At 32.9% G+C, this 19,018-nt stretch overlaps 1 protein-coding gene across 16 annotated transcripts in view; it reads right to left on the bottom strand.

Moving 5' to 3' along the window:
• DLG1 (discs large MAGUK scaffold protein 1) overlaps positions 1 to 19,018 on the bottom strand; it is a 270,955-nt gene that overhangs the window by 31,525 nt on the left and 220,412 nt on the right. For 8 of the 16 annotated variants that reach the window (XM_024994948.2, XM_059888069.1, XM_024994955.2 and 5 more), the window contains 4 exons: positions 13,375 to 13,489; positions 8,381 to 8,557; positions 4,534 to 4,603; positions 688 to 787 (listed from right to left, as the gene is read on the bottom strand). In XM_024994948.2, coding sequence (XP_024850716.1) covers positions 688 to 787; positions 4,534 to 4,603; positions 8,381 to 8,557; positions 13,375 to 13,489 — 462 coding nt within the window. The remainder of the gene's footprint in view (positions 1 to 687; positions 788 to 4,533; positions 4,604 to 8,380; positions 8,558 to 13,374; positions 13,490 to 19,018) is intronic. The other 8 variants (XM_024994992.1, XM_024994973.1, XM_059888090.1 and 5 more) reach the window with 2 other exon arrangements.

Below are 19,018 nucleotides of genomic sequence, written 5' to 3' on the forward strand. Positions count from 1 at the left end.
TGTAGAGAGTAGTTCCCAGAGAGCAAGCAATAAAAAGATAATCAAAGAAAATAGTTGTCAGTAATGCATAAAATTGGTGCTACAATAAGAGACAGTTCCAAGACCATTACAGGTGCACGTATCTTACAGAGCTCTTCTGCATATTTCTGAAAGTTTAATTAAGCTAATGGCTAGATACGCTCCACTAAAAGAATGTAAGTTCTATATGAGAAGCTGATTAAGGTAGAGAAGCAAAAATTTTGACTGTTTCTTGCTATTTTAAAAATAAAATTGAGATTGTCTATATATAATGAAGAAATAGGATAATACAGAATGTTTTGAAAAGATCTATTATTAAAGATTGGCAACGCTATACCTAGAAATCAATAAGAAGGTTCTGAGGTAACTCATGTTTTTGTCTAAAATATTCTTTTGAGATTATGTTGAATGTTTCTTATAAGAACCTTTACATAAAATAATTCTATTTTAAACACAGCTTAAAAATATCATTTACTTTAAGAATCCCTAAGGGGCCAGAAAAAGTTAAGATTGGTATGCAAATTAATTTATGCTTGTTAAGTTGCCCCTAGTTAAGATAAATAGTAACCTGTTGCAGCTCTTGAAACTGTCTCCATGGTAACAACCAACTGCAGGGCAGTAGGTCCCTCTACATTTATCTTCAGTTGACCACTGGATCCACATACTTACGGTCAGCATCACTTGTTTCCTGCTCACTCTGGTCCTTGTTCTTGTAGAAGGGGAATTTTCGGGAAAAGAGGTTCTTTTTACGCTTGTCATTGAATGACTGCTGAAGAAGAGAAGGAGGGGCAAAACAAAGGGATGTCTACTGTCTGTGTGTACAAAGGCCCAGCCTAGTAGCTCTGTGAAAGCTGACTCTTGTGACCACAGTGTGCAGTTTGTATATGAATTTTGCTTTATACAGTAAATTTCTAATTTACTATTAACTTCTCAAATTCTAACATTTTAACTGAAAGTACTGAAAAATTTAAGTTTATAAATTAAGGAGAATAATCCAGTGATACCTAAAAATAATAAGTGCTATTTGATTTTAAGAAAAAAAAGGGAAGAGTAAACCAGATTAGCTACCACTATAGTCCAAACCAAATTCACATCTATTTATATCAATCCATATTCTTTAAGAAGATTTCTAGGTGCTCTATAGCCAAAATTACTTTAGCTATTCAAATATTTTTAATGGTTTACATAATAATCTTCATTGTCCTCTGGCTTTAGCAAATTTTTTCCTTTTTTTTTTTTAGCAAATTTTTTCCTTTTCTCTCTCTGTGGCTCCAACAAACTAACAAAAAGCCACTACTAAAAAAGAGAACCAAGAAAACTGAGAAAGTTGCTAGTGTTGAAAATTTAAAACAACCTTTTTTTAAAAAGAGAATTACCATAACTAAATGCTTATGGCATGAATCATGAAATGGGAAGAAAACTAAGATGTGTCCATCAAGCACAGAGTCGAGCAAAAGAATTATCAGTGCTATCTAACCAAGGAAGAAGATTCAACTTTCCTGGCCAATTTAAATGCCATCATAACTGATGTATTAGCCTTTCAGCTCTACCATATTATCTATTTTTAAAGTATATATAAATAAAATGGAACCAGATTCAATCCACTGGCACCATGTCCTAAATAAGGAATAAAAGGTTTGATGCTTGTAATGCCAGAGAGGCAGTTAAAATTCTAGTAGTTTATACATAATTGTTATGACAGCCGATTTGATGGTCCCTTATTGCACAGATGTCTGAAACAAGTTTTTTCCCTTCTTGAATGTCCCATTTGTGCGTTGAGAGTTTTAAAAGCATGTAGCACAAAGAAAGATGAGGCTAAAGAGGAATAGCTTCTTTTGTAATTTGTCACAGGCACCCATGTCTTGAAGGAAATGGCCTTGTGACACCAGGAATTATTATTATTTTTTGAAGTGGGAACAACATAAAGGATAGAAATTTTGTTTCAATTTTTTTTTAGTTTATCCATGTCATACGATGCTATCAATATTTTGAAGTATATCAACACCAGATGGTGTTTTTTGGGGGTATGCCTATATTTTCAGTGATGGGGTATCAGGTGATTAAGGTACTGAAATGGATTAAAGTGACTTTAAGCTCAAATTCTATTATTTGAAAAGATTTATTTTGGTAAGAATATTTATTTTAATAATAAATAATATTTTTAAAAAACTTTTATTTTTATCTTTTTACATCAACAGTTCAAAATTAATAAATTCATAGTCATTAGTCAAGTGGACTGTTTTGATATTAATCTTAAAATATGAAGGCTCTGATAAAGAAAGCAGAAGTTAAAAACTAAGTTGAGGAAAAAAAAATGTGGAGAAATATAAGCTTATAGTTTCACAAACTGTCAAGAAGCATTATTTGAATAAAAACCCTTGCCTGAATCCAAATTTTAGAAAACAGAAAGAGAAGAAAACAAGTTTCTGTAGGAAAAAAATTCATGGTAATCTAATTTAGGGAAGGAATTTTTTGTTCACGACAATCACTGATTTCAAATTTAGTAATAATTTTAATGCCATCCAATAAAACTGATACATTTTTAATAAAAGGTTATTTACTCCTCCTACTGCATATATAGTGGTCAGAGTCAGTTTCACAGCAAACAACCAAAAGAAACATGAAGTTTAAAATGTTTTGATTTTTGATATCTTTGCAGTTAGCCAAAATGAGATATCATAAAGATATCATAATATAGGACAGAAAGAAATGCTTGTTAGTCAAGAATGTATTAATTGTATTATATCTAATATCCTGCAGGTGAAGAATTTATTAAAAGTGAAAAATAGCACAAGCAAAGAGGATGAAAATGTGTAGGGAAAACACAAAACTGAAGAAACGTACTACCTCTAGTTTCTTTATATTTTCAATACAAAACAATCTGTTTAGTTACTTATTATTATTCATGCTATACTGCAACAGAGTGCAATAAATATAAGGACTGATAAAACATAAATTTATGAAACATATATCAAATATCTAGATATAAAATTTCCATATGTAGTATTTCAAAATAGCTAAATGAATGTTAAGAATGTTAATGAGAACCTAAAGTGTTTTTAAAAAGTCTGTATTGGAAATAAAGTCCATAACCTACCACATAAGGACAAGAAAAGAAGAGCTTAGAATGGGAAACGGTATTACAGAGAGATGCAGTTCTGTATCAATGGCAAGCGTATTTTTACCCCACTCAGTACCATGCATACTTTGGGTGCTGTGTTAGAACACAGTGACTGTGTATAAAGTTGGTTATAGTCAACAAACAAGACTAAGATTTAAATATGTCGTTAATTCAGTTAACTTCTTACAGTTTGAAAGGAAAGTTACAACATGCAATTCCTTTTTCAATACACTGACAATGTATTTACTAAAATATTTTAAAAGACATTATAAAATAAGCATGAAAATCACTATATATATTTCAAATCCTGAGCATTTACTTGGGGATATTTTTCTTCAAAGATTTTCTATTTCAAACATTACTTCAGATTATACTATATAATTTTGTATTTTCTGAAAGGTACAAATAAATTTAAAAGAAATTTGTTATTCCCAAGATAACTGAATACATTATACAATTTACTGAGATTTAATTTCTTTGATTAAGGACTATATTCCTTTAAAATATTAAAACTTTGAATGCTTAATGATATCAGACATGTACAAAGAGTAGGATTAATTTATTTACAGAGTTAATTTTCCATATTCTTTTGAAACTTGATCAAAAGATGTATAAAACATTTGCTTTAGATGTAAATATCCCCAAATATAAAACATTGCTATAAACAGTATTTCAACACAGTATGTGTTCAGCTCTTTCCTCAGGCTTACTGCTAGAATATTCCATTGCAGTATTTACACACATACTACAGGATGAAGCCTGTGATATCATCCCTTGACATTCACCAGATTCAAGGACTTTACATGAAAACAAAAATATATCTAAAAAATATATATATATAATAATTTTGATATATTTCTTGCCCATTTACAAAGTCCTCCTTTTGACTGTCCCTTTATTTCCTTAAGATAAAAATTCATATTGATTTAAACATTTGAAACATGGATTCTATTATTAAGTAATATTAGAATAAAGGAGGAAAAGAACAAGATAATTTCCACACTTGCAAAACTCCATAAACTTACATTATGAACTAGTTAATAATTTGGGGGGACCTATTTTCTCAGAAGATGTATTATTAGTTATGGCAATTAATACTGTTGATACAAGTTTCTGAATAACTGTTCATCTGTGTGAAGGCTGAATTCATTTCACTTTTAAAAATAACAACCAAAAGTATGTTAAGAATATACCAAATGACAATTCTGATAATCTGGAAAAGTCTGTGAAATGGGTGCTTTCATTTAATAAATTGCTTACTCAAGCAAATCTATTATTGTAAACCACCAATGGCAAGAGCTGTTGTTAATTCTTATGATGAGGTCCTTCTAACTTTAATAATGTAGCTCAAATAAGAATTATGAAAAAGTCAATAACAGATTTTATATACGCACCCCTTTATCTCCTCTTGCTTTAGAATTGAATTTCACTGTTTTTAATCGGGCTCGTTCTTTCTTCTCAACCCTGGCAAAGCACAGATCATTTTTTAAGTATAATAAACATACTCAAGGCTCTAATTAGAAATCATCAGGATTGCTACTTTAATATGGAGCATTTTTATATTTTAAAGCCTTTAAAAGTCATTTGCATCTCACAATAACAACTTCTGAGAAATGAAATATAGGGCTCATTTTATTATGAAATAAAACCACTTATTAAGTACAAGTATGTATACTTATATATACACTCAAATCCATAACTATACTGAAATTATTATGATGTACCACTTCTGAGTTCAGCAATTTTCCAGGTTTTCCATTTGTCCTGGTTTTTGAATATTTAGCTTATGGAACACATATGCTAAAAACTCACTGTCAGAGCGAAAGCAAATGAAGTAAAATGTTAACAACTGAGGAAAGTAGATGAAAGAAATGTGGGTATTCTATGTACTATTCTTGTATTTCTTTGTACTTATATTTTCTGCAGCTCTGAAATTTTTAAAAATAAAAAGGAGGGAAATAAAAACATTTAAGCTTAATTCCAATGATATATTTGTATAAACACATAAAGTAACCATTTACAGTACACAAAATATAGTTTTAAAGTATCTTTGGAAGGATACAGAAGAAATGGTAACCTTAGTTAACTTCTCAGGGAAGGTGAAATGGGTGGGTGGGGAACAGGGTGAGGAGGGGACCTGTACAGCTGTTAAAATCTTTTGAATTTTAAACCTTGTTGAAAGTGTTACCTTTGAAACAAGCAAGCAACATATTACAACAATGTATATAGTGTACAATCTACAGCCATGTATGAATATTGCAACCAGTATGAATCTTGAAAAATTTCATACAAATTAAGCTTTATAAATTCTTGATTTCAGCATAGCAATCATATTAGTATATAGCAGAAAAACCTACCAAAAAGCCTATGAATAAAAGCATATCTTTCTTTTCTTTTTTTTTTTAATTATCTAACTATAAAGTTTTACCATGGGTACAGAAGAACCCTAGCAGTCACGGATTTAAAATTTTTGTTTTTACTATTCCAGAGCAACCTTGAGAGTCCATGATAGGAATAATGAATTTATAATTTTGCCAAGGCACTTATTCAGGGCACTGAAAAACTAACATTTAGTGAGTGAACATTTACAACTCAAAATGGCTTTGTTTTCTAATCATTATTTTGCTTACTAAATAGTTGAGTGTCTTCAACTGTGTTTGTCAATACTGTTCCCGAAAGAAAGCTAAGAACTGTAGGTTCTTAGCTAAGAACTCCAAGTCCTTGTGCTATTATTAAAGATGACAGCATTCTATGTAAAAAAATACAAGTTTAGAATACACTGAAGGATGAAATGGCATAACTGGCTGTGATTTCATACTGTAATTTATGGCAGGAAAATTATATTTTATATTATTATTCACAAATTTGGGAGTTTGTAGAGGTGTCAAGGTATATCTCTTTGATCACTTTTGGCTTCAAAATCTAACCTTATAGAATTTTTATACAAAATGCAAAATATCTCTTTCCACCAAAGTCAGCTGTATTTCTCATTTGTTGCAGACACATGTAAAGCCTTTGTAAGATAAAAGACTTCCAGAGATAAAGACAATTTTTAGGAACTCTGACCTTGATATTTAAGATGTGAGGTTTCTATTGACTCAACAAGGCACAGAGGAAGCATTTCTGCATTTAAAGGATACTATATTCTATTCTAGAGAAGAAGTTATGCTGAGGGCTGCATTGCTAAAAGAGGAGTTGTCACCAAATAGTTGGATCTTGCTAAAAATATGGATCTAGCCAACAACAGTCATAAATTCCAAAACCACAATTATAGAGATCTTGGCAATATTTCAACATTTGTATTCTTCAAAGTCTATCAACAGATGTACAAATATATATATGGTAGAGAGGTTTATAAACAGGCATATGATTTGGCATAAGTATCAATTTAGAGTCTCAACAAAATAAGTATAAGTCCAGTTTATTAACAAGGAAAGAACAAGTTTATTATATCATAAGCGTGATTTGAAGTGAATTAACTAGCTAAAATAAACATTAATGTCTCTCTGACAATTTTCACTGGCAAGGCTATGGTTTTTCCTGTGGTCATGTATGGATGTGAGAGTTGGACTGTGAAGAAGGCTGAGCGCGGAAGAATTGATGCTTTTGAACTGTGGTGTTGGAGAAGACTCTTGAGAGTCCCTTGGACAGCAAGGAGATCCAACCAATCCATTCTAAAGGAGATCAGCCCTGGGTGTTCTTTGGAAGGAATGATGCTAAAGCTGAAACTCCAGTACTTTGGCCCCCTCATGCGAAGAGTTGACTCATTGGAAAAGACTCTGATGCTGGGAGGGATTGGGGGCAAGAGGAGAAGGGGACGACAGAGGATAAGATGGCTAGATGGCATCACTGACTCGATGGACGTGAGTCTGAGTGAACTCCGGGAGTTGGTGATGGACAGGGAGGCCTGGAGTGCTGCGATTCATGGGGTCGCAAAGAGTCGGACACGACTGAGCGACTGATCTGATCTGATCTTAAAACTTTTAAGTTTTAGGCAATGATTTAGCTGAATCAGATCTCATATATAAGTTCTTTTGGGGAAATTATGAATTGATGTTTTAACACCTTCCCCATAAAAGTAGAGACATCCAATAACATTTCACTGACCTCAGAGAGGGTTGTTGGGATCACCTTTTTCAAAGAAACTCTGTACTTAACCACTTATGCCATTAGATGTTAAGTATGCACCAGTGAGTGAATCACTACAATAACCAGTTAAAACAAAGAGGAAAGACTACTGAATGCACACATGATTCTAAATTAAACAAGAAAAAGAGATGATATCTAAAAGAAATAGCTAAACATTTCTAAAAATCTAAAATATCTAAAAGAAAATTTTAGATATTTCTAAAAATTTTGCACTTAAAACTCTTTTCCTTTTTTAATCTAGAAGAGGCAATTCACAAAATCAAAACCCCTGAAAATTTGAGTTTTAACACCACCTACATGGGAAAACTCATAGCTCAGTGAGTAAAGAATCTGCCTGCAAAGCAGGAGACCTGGGTTTGATTCCTGGGTCAGGAAGATCCCCTGGACAGAGGAGCCTGGCAGGCTATAGTCCATGGGGCTGCAAGAGTCGGAATGACTTAGCGACTGAAATCAAACCACCACATGGGAAAATTATAGAGGTTTTTAATTCTTTCTCCACTGGTATAGATCTGTGGCACAGTGACTTAAAATATACTTACTTTGTAGGAACTTTAGAGAAATTTCTATTTGGGGGCTTCATATTCTCTTACTATATCATTGGTTAAAATATAAAGTGAAAGGAAGTGAAAGTCGCTTAGTTGTGTCCGACTCTTTGTGACCCCATGGACTCTAAAGTCCACTGGATTCTCCAGGCCAGAATACTGGAATAGGTAGCCTTTCCCTTCTTCAAGGGATCTTCCCAACCCAGGGATCGAACCCAGGTCTCCCACACTGCAGGTGCATTCTTTACCAGCTGAGCCACAAGGGAAGCCCAAGAATACTGGAGTGGGTAGCCTATTCCTTCTCCAGCAGATCTTCCTGACACAGGAATCGAACTGGGGTCTCCTGCATTACTGGTGGATTCTTTACCAAATGCGCTATCAGGGAAGCCCAGTTACAATACAAGGTGAATAAAATTAAACGGCTGTGAAACACAATATAAAACACCAAGCATAAAATCATCACTTCAGTAAAGGAAATTAAAAAAAATCCCAGCAATTATTCACATTGCCCAATTTTCAAGTGGTAAGACTCTAACAGACTTATATTTACCTGCGTTTACTGGGAATCACCCCAACTTCATCACTTTCACCATCTGGTGTAACCTGTCTGGCTTGCCACCATTCATCATCAGAAGCATTAATAACATAGAGGATATCTCCAAATTTGAAGTTCAATCCCTGACTAGGAAGGCCACTGTCTTTAGTCTTGTCATAATCAAAGAGGGCCCTAGATTAAGAAGAAAAAAGTCTGCATTTCTTATAATGATATTATCAATATTAAATAAACAGGATCCTAAAAGTATATATATAATTTAGGTAGACAGTGAAACAATGTACCACGGTAGGCAAAATAATGCCAAGCTCAATTTTGTGTTATATACAAGAAGACAATGAGAGTAAAAAGAAATAGCAAAATTAACTTGTAATGGTAATAGACACACTATTCTCTCAATAGTGTATGAGAAATTTAAAATTTTGTATGAGAAAATAAAAAAAAATACTTTTAGTACAATCCAATAGCAAACTATATTTAATTCTAAAATGAAGATAAATTTGGTGAGTTGCTCTAAATTAATAAAGTAAATATTAAGAGACTCTCCCCTGTGACTAGACACACTTGGGAAAACAAATTTGCTGACTGATCTGATTCATCATTTGTGGACTTTAAGGCTAGAAGACCAGAGTGATTATTTTCCCAGGTAAGTATTGCTTTCATTTGTTCATAAAACCAGAGTTAATAGGGTTTTCAGAGTCAATAACATATATGAAAACTAATTACACATGACTATATGATGACTTAACAGTTGCCAACTGTTTTGGAAAAAATACTGTATTAATTTAACATAATAATTTCAAAATGTTAGGAATATTTTAAATTTTGATAACAAAATAATGTCTTACTACTTAATGAGTGTACAATATTTAAAGAAATTAAAATTCTTAGATTCAAAAAACTTCTCTTAAGAGTAGAGGAAGGATCCCAGCAACTACATTTAAAATATAATTTGTTGATTCTTTTGTTTTAATTTGGCAATGGGAAATTAGGATACAAATCATATTTCTTTTCATGCTACTCAACTTTTAAGAAGCTGTCTCTTGAAGTAAAACTGAAGAGGGGTGAAATTAATTGACAGCTAAATGAATGAACTAGTTAATGCTTTTCAAATATGTTCTTTCAAGTCTTTTCAGTGGCTAACAGTGTAAAGGAAATAGGTGAATCAAAAGTGGGAAGGTTTACTTAAACGTATATTAAAACATATACAACACATTGGATTTTATTTGAAGAATTCTAAAAGTATAGAATTCTACTGTAAAAATTAAGATTATAAATGATATAAATGCTAAAGTCATTACTTCAATAAATTCTGAATACTGAGGAAGCATCTTTCTACTTGCAAAATAGAGTTAACATCAAAAAACAAAGGTTTGATACAGTCAGGCATTTACTAAATATTTATTTAAAAAGGTAAAGATGACAAAGATGAAGATACAAATAAACAGAATACAAGATAACAGAGTAGCTTAAGAGGTAGAACAAATGCCACAAGACATTCAGAAAAGGGAAAACTATACCTTAACATTTTTATTATCATAAATTAAACTTTTGAATCAATACAACTATATTACCAATAAACAATGGAGAAACTCACAAGTTCTACTTCCTATGTTAACATTTAAACTTTGCCTTTTAGTACTCTGATTCATTAAAAAAAGGGAAGTACTCATGGAATACTTATGTGGGTTATTAATCATAAGAATATAATAAACACTTGTTAATCTACTATAAACCTAAAGGTTTCTACACAAAACTTTTATCAGTGACTCACATTCACCTGTGTATTTTTCCCCTCGATCCTGCTTTCCTCAGATTGAGTTAAGTGCTAATTAGAGTATAACCACTATTCTGAATACAGAGTTTATTATTTCCTCGCTCTTTACCCTTTTTTGCTGTTGGTTTGATTTTATCACACACATATGGATGACTATGTATCTATGTATGATTTTACTTATTTCAGATCTTTATAAAAAAGCACCATACTGTACACAATCTATTGTAGCCTTAACTTCATTCTTACATTTGAGATTAAAAATATATTTACCAACAAGAACGATAAGACTTCTGGTTAATTATGGCAGATTGGCTACATGTGTCTACAGGCATGCCTCATTTTATTGTGTTTCACTTTATTGCACTTGGCAGATATTGTGTTTTTTTTTCCTCACAAATGGAAGGCCCTGTTAGTTTGCCATGACTATTGGCGCCATTTTTCTGACATTTGCTCACTTTGCGTCTCTGTGTCACCTTTTGGTAATTCTCCCAATACTTCAAACTTGTTCATTAATATATTTATTATGGTGATCAGTGATCCTTAATTTTACTATTGTAATCATTTTGGGGTATCACAAACCATGCTTTAATAAGATGGTAACTTGATAAATGTCTGTGTTCTGAATGCTCCACCAATTGGCCCTTTTCCCCACCTCTCTCCCTTTTCCTTGGGCGCCCCCCCTACTCCAAGACACGACAATATTGAAATTGGGCCATTGAATAGCCTGACAATGGCCTCTTAAGTACTCATGTGAAAGGAAGAGTCACAGGTCTCTCACTTTAAATGAGAAAAAAGTTATGCTTAGTGAAGAAGGGATGTTGAAAGCTAAGATAGGCCAAAAGCTAGGCTTCTTGCATTAGTAAGCCAGCTGAAAAAAAAACGAAGGTTCTACTTGAGTACACACAGGAATAATAAGAAAGTGAAAAAGCCTTATTGCTGATACTGAGAATATTTTAGAGGTCTAGATAGAAGATCAAACCAGCCATAACATTTCTTTAAGCCAAAGTGTAACTCAGAGCAAGGCCCAAACTCTTCAGTTCTGTGAAGGCTGAGAGAAGTGAGGAAGCTGCAAAAGTTTGAAGTTTGGTTCCTAAGGTTTCAGGAAAGAAACCATCCCATAACATAGAAGTGCAAGGTAAAGCAGCAGGTACTGATGTAAAAGAGGCAACAAATTATCCAGAAGATCTAGCTAGGATAAGTAATGAAGGTTGTTACACTCAACAACAGACTTTCAGTGTGGACAAAACAGCCTCATATTGGAAGAAGATGCCATCTAGAACTTTCATAGCTATAGAGAAGTCAATGCCTGGCTTCAAAACTTCAAAGGGCAGGCTGACTCTCTTGTCAGGGCTTAATGGAGCTGTGAGTTTAAGTTAAACCAATGCTCATTTACCATTCTGAAAATCCAAGGGTCTTTAAGAACTATGCTAAATCTACAGTGCCTTCTGCCTGTGCTCTAGAATTGAAATTAACAAAGCCTAGATGACAGCACGTTTGTTTACAACACGGTTTACTGAATATTTTAAGCATACTGTTAAGACCTACTGCTCAAAAAAGATTTCTTTCAAAATGTTACTGCTAACTGACAATGTACTTGGTCACCCAAGAGTTTTGATGGAGATGAACAATGAAATGAATGTTATGCTGAGACAACTTCCATTCTGTAGCCCATGGATCAAGGAGTAATTTTTTGACTTTAGATGTCATTAAAAACACTGTTGATTCATGGGAAGAGGTCAAAATGTCAGTATTAATAGGAGTTTGCAGGAAATTGATTCCAATCTTCATGGATGACTTTGAGGGGTTTAAGACTTCAGCAGAGGAAGTTAGAAACAGAAAGAGAACTAGAATGAGAAGTGGAGCCAGAAGATGTGACTGAACTGCTGCAATCCCATGATAAAACTTGGAAAGATGTTTAAACTCAAAAGATGAGGATGCTTGTGGATGAGCAAAGAAAGTGGTTTCTTGAGGTAGAATCCACTCCTGGTGAAGATGCAGTGAAGCATACTGAAATAACAACAAGGTATGGAAATACTACATCAACTTACTTGATAAAGCAGCAGCAGAATTTGAGAGAACTGACTGTAATTTTGAAAAAAGTTGACTGTGGTTAAAATACTATCAAGCAGCATTACATGCTCCAGAGAAACTATTCATGAAAGGAAGAGTTGATCAATTTGGCAAATTCTACCACTGTCTTATTTTAAGAAACTGCCACAGCCACCTCAAACCTTTAGCAACCACCTCCCTGATCAGTCAGCAATCATCAACACAGAGGTAGGACCTTCCATCAGAAAAAAAAAAATATTGAAATTGCTTAAGGTTCGTTGACAATTAGCATTTTTTTAAGCAATAAAATATTTTAAAATTGAGATTATATTTTTTAAGAGTCATAATGCTACTGTACATTTAAAGACTACAGAACAGTGTAAATATAAGTTTTATATGCACTGGGGAACCAAAATATTCATGACTTCCTTTATTGTGATATTCACTGTACTGTGGTCTGTAACTGAACCTGGAAAATCTCTCAAGTAATGCTTGCATTTTCTTTCCATCCTAAAACTCACTAAAATGACAATAACAACAACAACAAAAGATAAATACAAAAGAGAGATGACAGCAGGAGAAGACAGAGTTTAACATGGTTTTGAATGATGGTAAATTTAGAGTAGAGGAAGCTCTAAATGGCGTATCTGAAGAGAGGCGTTGAAATAAAATAACCGAAGTAATATTTACTCTACAAGACCCTAGAAATGCTCACAAATTAGAAGTGCACACTATCCAGGTAGGCAGAGATAAATTACAGCAGTGAACATAGAAGGACTGGTAGAAATTACAGTAATTAAATGTTACTCAAACAAAGAATATTTTATTCTAAAAAAGATACCGGAAAATAAAACTGTTGGATATGTCATAACAACTTAAAAAAGTTTCTAGTCCTTATGTATTTTGTCTTTATCATACTATTATTATTATTCAAGAGGTTATATAACTGTCATTAATAAAATTATAATAATATCCCAAAGACATACTATTTCTAAAAGACACACTATCAGGAAATCAATCATAAAAAACATTTCCTTGGTTTTCAATACTGCATTTTCCTTGCAATATACTTTTCTATAGTGAAAACTAAGTCATAGTGAAAATCCTGAAAGAACTTGCATGCATAAATGAAGACTGCTATAACTAGAAATTAAAAAAACTTTACCTGACATAGAGGGATCGCTTCTGGCTAGTTCGAAGAGAACCTGAACCTGAACTAATGCTACTATTCATCATCTGCTCCCGTAAGTCATGTATTTTGGCTTCAAAACGACTGTATTCTGATAGAAGAAAAAAGAAAAGTAAATTCATATTTTATATCCTAAAAAATTACTTGAAGATAAAGTATTAAATATGTAAGCTGTCTTATAATTGATTAAATGTGGTCAGACTCTTAAGAGAGTAATCTATACAAGATTTTGCCCAATATGTAAATTTCAAAACTTAACAATCTTCTAAATGTACCATAAATTAGAACTGGCTGATAACAATATTTTCAGTACACTATTTTAGAGCTCATATCACATTTAATAAATTAAAAGACAATCTCCATGCATCAAATAGCAGTATTAATCCTACTTTACTGTTGAATTTAACTGTAAATTTTAAAAAGTAGGATTTATTCTAATTTCTATACTAAAAAAAGAAGTCTAAAATAATTTACACTCTGTTTACTGACTTTTCCCCTGTGAAGACGTCAACTAATTGTATTTTCAAATTATACATAATATGGGGAAAATATGCCTTAGAAGCTAATGAAATTAACTTTACTTCAACTCATTTTGTAATTTATAAATTTTCAGAACAGCAAAATAAGACACAAAAAGCAATCTGAAGGAATAAATATATTATTTAAGATATTTTTATAAAAAAACAAATATGATTTTGAAGATGGACAACTTTAAATTATTCCATACATTAAAAACTACCAAAACTATTAATAACAAGTTTATAATCACTTAAAAAATACTGTAATTACATGGTTATACCCACTTATACCTTTTTCTCTATTTGTAATAACCAATTGTCTTTTCTTACAAAACCAGTCTCATAACAAAAGCAAGCTATGTGTCTGGAGTGTGTGTAGTTTAAGAAGACAAAAAGTAAACATGATTATTGCTGCATTACTCTTCGTTTTACCACAGTCACCAAATTTATTTGCTGGATACCAAGACTAATTAATTGTAGCCTGTTAGGCTTGTCTGTCCATAGGATTTTTCAGGCAAGAATACTGGAGTGGTTTGCCATCTCCTTCTCCAGGGGATCTCCCTGACCCAGAGATCAAACCTGTGTCTCCTGCAGGTGGATTATTCCTTACCTGCTGAGTCACTGGGGAAGCCAAGTGAAGCAACAATTCATCAAAAAACTCAAAAATATTTAAATGTTCACAATAATACATATTCTTTTATTGTTCTTTAAAAATATAATAGAAAATATAAAGTATAAAAATTAGTAGACTGGTTAGTAAAAAATGAATCCCTGACAATTCAACAATTAGCAACTCATGGCAAATCTTGAGGCTATGAAGACACAGCTAAGACACAGATTGATGAATGAAGACATAGGTTAAAAATATGAAGTGAATCTTGAGTTTACACTGGCTCTTCTAATTAAAAATTAGTACCATTAGGTTTTTACTTAATCTCTTAATGCTTTCTTACATATGAAGAATCCTGGTTCTCAACACACTGGGGATTACAGAATTACAGTACTCCATCACAACTTGCTTGTTTATAATACCAACATTACAATCATTACATGATCACTGAAAATACTTAACTATCTTCCCTAGTTCTTTTTATTCTGGAGTATGTTCTGTTAGAAATATACAGTTGAACACCATTTTAAAATCACTTGGAATATTCCTTCCTAGGTGTGAATGCTGCCAGATGGATAGACATCAAGGTTCACTTGTTCATTTTATTTTCAACTTCACTTTTAAGGGGTTACTTTGTAAACTTTTTTTTTTTATAGGTGGGTAATATAGTTCCAAAGTCAAATCTATAAAACAACAATATTAAACAAGGATATCCCTTTCTCCCTACCCTATTCTGTTCTGGTCATTATAAACATTTAAAGAAAGGTTCATCCTTCCATTTAAAATAATATAAGTAAATATATATGTTCATGTAAATATGTTTACACTTACATTATTTTAGTAAATGTATATTTATACATATTTTGTAATTATGTATATATGTACACACACATATATGTATTGCTCCTCCTTCTTTAATAAACAGTAACATACACATTTCTCTACCTTGCTTATTTTATTCAATAATAAGTATAGCAGTGGTCTTACTGCAGTAATAGTAAGAATGCTCCACACCATATACAGATGTCCCTCCTTTTTTTTTTTAAAGCTACATGGTTCTTTTATTTCTAACCTCTGTCTCTGTTACAACAAGATACTGTATAGGGTTAGATTTGCTTTACTATCAAATCTGAAAATTATTTTCTTGAAACAATTAAGGTGAAGTAACTTTTGATATGACTGAAGTTGTGTGTGTGAACTCCAGTTCTATTCATACTATTCTATGTTTATATGTTGAATATATATGAATATATTTACAAATATACCTTTTATATAAAAAGCCTGAAGCAGATTATATATTCCAAGCATGCCTCGCATCCCATATGGTTTTGTACTATGTAACCTTGCCATTTCCCCATCAAGAGGTGAAGTCTAATCCTCTTCTTCAGTTTGGGCTGGTCTTATGACTCAACTAAGCAAGTCAATGTGGTAGAAATGATCATATGGGACTTTCCAGGTTAGATCAGAAGAGTCTGTGGAACTTTTTCCTGGTTCTCATGGGGTGCTTCATCTGGAGGAAGCCAGGATCATGTAAGAAGTCCAAGCACCACTCTGTAGAGGTCATGCAATAGTGCTCTGAGCCTAAACCTTTAGCTGGTACCAAAAGTCACAAGAAAAGGGGAGTGAAACCATTTTGGACCTTCCAAAGTAGCTTATCCATCTGCTGAATCCCATTAAGTGACTTCAGTCTATGCCACAAGGACCATCCAAGCCAAAATTCTGGCTGAATTCCTAATCTACTGAATCCACAAAATGATTGCTATCTTAATCCACTGAGCTTTAGGGGTAGTTATGAAGTAACAGTAACTAGAACACAGTCTCACTGTGCAGTCTATTTTATTTGTTCATGAATATATACACACACACATGGACAAGCCTAAGTTTATATATACACACACACACACACACTAGATTCCTAAACAAGGGATCATATATATTATTTAAATATAATATATAAAATATTTATATAAAATTTGTATTTTACTAAACATGTTTATAAAACATTTATACACATAATAAAATATATCTACATAAAATTTATATATTTATAAAAGTGAATATATAAACATAAAATCAGGAAGCTTTATTCTGTTGTTCTAACAGATTTTGTTGGATTTTGGACCCTACTATGAGAAATCTCCCCAAATCTGATTTGAAACATTATCCTTTTGTTAATAACGTCAAAGCAATCAGAAAGTTTATTCTATGTTAGTATTATCTTCAATTCTACCCCCACTTTCTGATAACTGCATTTTCTCCAAATTGTTACAGCATACAGTTTTTTCATATTATGCATGCTTTTCCTTATAACTATCTTAATTACTAATAGCAGTCTTTATATCAGTATCTCTTCCATCATTTTGGGTGTTTGAAGTTTGCTCTTTCTTTTCAGGAAGGGTTATGTGAACCCTAATTCTTCACTAATATATTTGATTGCAGCCTTTATATTTCAAGCCCGTTTGTTTCAGTTTCTTTCTCTGATTCTTAAGTATATTGACTGCAGTGTCTCCTATAAACCACTGCTGATGAACTTCTGATGACTACTTCATTTTATTTTTTTTTAAAAACATTTTTTGAGGGCCTGCAATTTCATCAAAGTATTTTTCTTTTAATTTCAATAATTTTATTAGAATATTTCTCGGTGATTGTTATCACCTTAGGTACCTGTTCAAACCTTTTGATATGCAGTTTTAATTTTTTTTTTAATTTTAGAAAAGTTTTCCTGTTTATACATTTTAATTATTTGTTTAGTTGTACTGTTTTTTTTCTATGAGATTCCTATTAAATGTATGTCTAATATTCTCTGCCAACTTTCTGTATCTGTCACTCTCAAATCCATTTTTATTATTTTTTAAAAGATTAATATATTTTTCAAGATTGAAGTAATCACAAACTGTTTTTCCTGAACCATTTGAGAGTAACTTGCTACCGTGATGTCTCATCACTCTTGAATTCTCAGTGTGTATTTCCTACAAATAAAGATGTTTTTTAATACAATCATAAAACCGTCAAAATTAAGAAAGCAACATTAATACATTACTACATCATGCTCACATTCCATTTAAGTTTCCTCATAATATCATTAAGAGCAAATCGATCAAGTTTGAAACCATGAGTTGTCTTATGAGACATCCCCTCCAGAGAGAGCAGTTCCTCAAGTCTCCTTGACTTTGCAATCTTACTACTGCTGAAAACTACAGGTCAATTATTTTGTAGAACTTCTCTTTAGATTTGTTGATGTTCCCACATGATGAGACCTGCAACTTTGGCAGGAATGTTACAGAAGAGATGTATGTTTCTTCCAATGCACCCTACCAGGTGGTATACATTTTTGATTTGTCCCATTACCGATGCTATCAACTTTCAACACTTGATGAACGTTATGTGAGCCAGGTTTCTTTACTGCAAAATTATTTTTTTTTCAGTTGCAAATAAGTTATTGAAACTATGCACACTTCTCCATTCTCATCAAACTTTCAATTAACTCATTTATTAGTAAAGCCTTATTATTTCCTAGTTCATTCAGTGGATTACTATCAGGTATTATTATCATCAATTTGATGCTCCAATTGTTCCCTACTTGGCCTTTTGAACTGGATTATGTACCCTTTTGACATGCCTCCCATCATTCCTTGAGCACCATGCTTTCTGGCATAAAATATTACAGGATAATCTAATACTTTCCCTGCCCAACTCTTGAAACAAGGTATTTATCCAAACAGCCTTGGCAATTTAGATGGGAGTGGCAAATAGATGGGGAAACAGTGGAAATAGTGGCTGACTTTATTTTTTGGGACTCCAAAATCACTGCAGATCGTGACTGCAGCCATGAAATTAAAAGACACTTACTCCTTGGAAGGAAAGTTATGACCAACCTAGATAGCATATTAAAAAGCAGAGATATTACTTTGTCAACAAAGGTCCGTTTAGTCAAGGCTATGGTTTTTCCAGTAGTCATGTATGGATGTGAGAGTTAGACTATAAAGAAAGCTGAGTGCTGAAGAATTGATGCTTTGAATTGTGGTGTTGGAGAAGACTCTTGAGAGTCCCTTGGACTGCAAGGAGATCCAACCAGTCCATCCTAAAGGAGATCAGTCCTGGGTGTTCATTGGAAGGACTGATGTTGAAGCAGAAACTCCAATATTTTGGCCACCTGATGCAAAGAGCTGACTCATTTGAGAAGACCCTGATGCTGGAAAAGATTGAGGGCAGGAGGAGAAGGGGACAACAGAGTATGAGACGGTTGGATGGCATCACTGACTCAATGGACATGGGTTTGGGTAGACTCCAGCAGTTGGTGATGGATAGGGAGGCCCAGGGTGCTGTGGTTCATGGGGTTGCAAAGAGTCAGACATGACTGAGTGACTGAACTGAACTGAGTATTTAGAAACCACGATCTGAATCTTAGGTGTGCTGACTGCTATTGGAGTGGCAGTGACCCCACACCTTTTCAGTGGACTGAGCTAGAGAATTACAATATTTGTATGTAAAA

This window comes from Bos taurus, chromosome 1, assembly GCF_002263795.3.
Source record: "Bos taurus isolate L1 Dominette 01449 registration number 42190680 breed Hereford chromosome 1, ARS-UCD2.0, whole genome shotgun sequence".
NCBI lineage: Eukaryota > Metazoa > Chordata > Mammalia > Artiodactyla > Bovidae > Bos > Bos taurus.